The sequence below is a fragment of the Austrofundulus limnaeus genome, unplaced genomic scaffold (assembly GCF_001266775.1).
Source record: "Austrofundulus limnaeus strain Quisiro unplaced genomic scaffold, Austrofundulus_limnaeus-1.0 Scaffold1530, whole genome shotgun sequence".
In the NCBI taxonomy this organism is placed as follows: domain Eukaryota; kingdom Metazoa; phylum Chordata; class Actinopteri; order Cyprinodontiformes; family Rivulidae; genus Austrofundulus; species Austrofundulus limnaeus.
Genome location: NW_013953932.1, coordinates 1 through 880, shown reverse-complemented (window position 1 = coordinate 880; position 880 = coordinate 1). Strand labels below are relative to the sequence as shown.

Sequence of the window (880 nt, the reverse complement as noted above, 5' to 3'; positions counted from 1 at the left end):
ACCTGAAAAATCAACAGTGTCAAATACTTGTTCTCCCCACTGTAAATGAAGCTAACACGAGAGTGTTAAATGAAGCTAACACGAGAGTGTTAGATGAAGCTAACACAAGAGCGTCAGATGAAGCTAACACGGGTAAAGTGAGCGTCAGATGAAGCTAACACGGGTAAAGTGAGCGTCAGATGAAGCTAACACGGGTAAAGTGAGCGTCAGATGAAGCTAACACGGGTAAAGTGAGCGTCAGATGAAGCTAACACGGCTAAAGTGAGCGTCAGATGAAGCTAACAGGAGTAAAGTGAGTGTTAAATGAAGCTAACAGGAGTAAAGTGAGTGTTAGATGAAGCTAACAGGATAAAGTGAGTGTTAAATGAAGCTAACAGGAGTAAAGTCAGTGTTAGATGAAGCTAACAGCAGTAAAATGAGTGTTAAATTAAGCTAACAGGAGTAAAATGAGTGTTAATTGAGTGTAAAGTAAAGCTGTGTGAATTCCTCAGGCCCACAGTTAGTCAGGAGGAAGCAGGGTGTGTCTGTCCCAGCCTGAGGCTAACTGTTAGCGGTTAAAGATAAAAACATTCATTAAATTATTTATTCTTGTGTCAGACTCACCGTCCGTGAGGCAGTAACCGTGGTGTAATACAGTTTGACTCCCATAGCTACAGCTTCTTCTTCTTCTTTTCTGTCTTCTCCCGTTCACGTCAAGCTGAGTGGAGTCAGAACCGGAAGCGGATGTGACACGGTTTCTTTCAAAATAAACGTTTGGGGTGGGGCAGATGAAAGGTTCGATACTGCCAGTTTTCTTTCCGATACTGATACCAAGTAAAATGTGGCTGGTACTGGCGATACTGATCCGATACTGATACTTTGTGTTAACACACATAATGTG

At 42.4% G+C, this 880-nt stretch overlaps 1 protein-coding gene across 1 annotated transcript in view; it reads right to left on the bottom strand.

The window, feature by feature from the left end:
* The window catches only part of LOC106535686 (SH3 domain-binding glutamic acid-rich-like protein 3), a gene marked incomplete at its 3' end in the record, with an annotated part of 8,952 nt that extends 8,232 nt beyond the window's left edge, over window positions 1–720 (bottom strand). The window contains 1 exon segment of the mRNA XM_014032757.1: window positions 604–720. Coding sequence (XP_013888211.1) covers window positions 604–648 — 45 coding nt within the window.
* Between the last annotated feature and the right edge of the window lie 160 nt (window positions 721–880).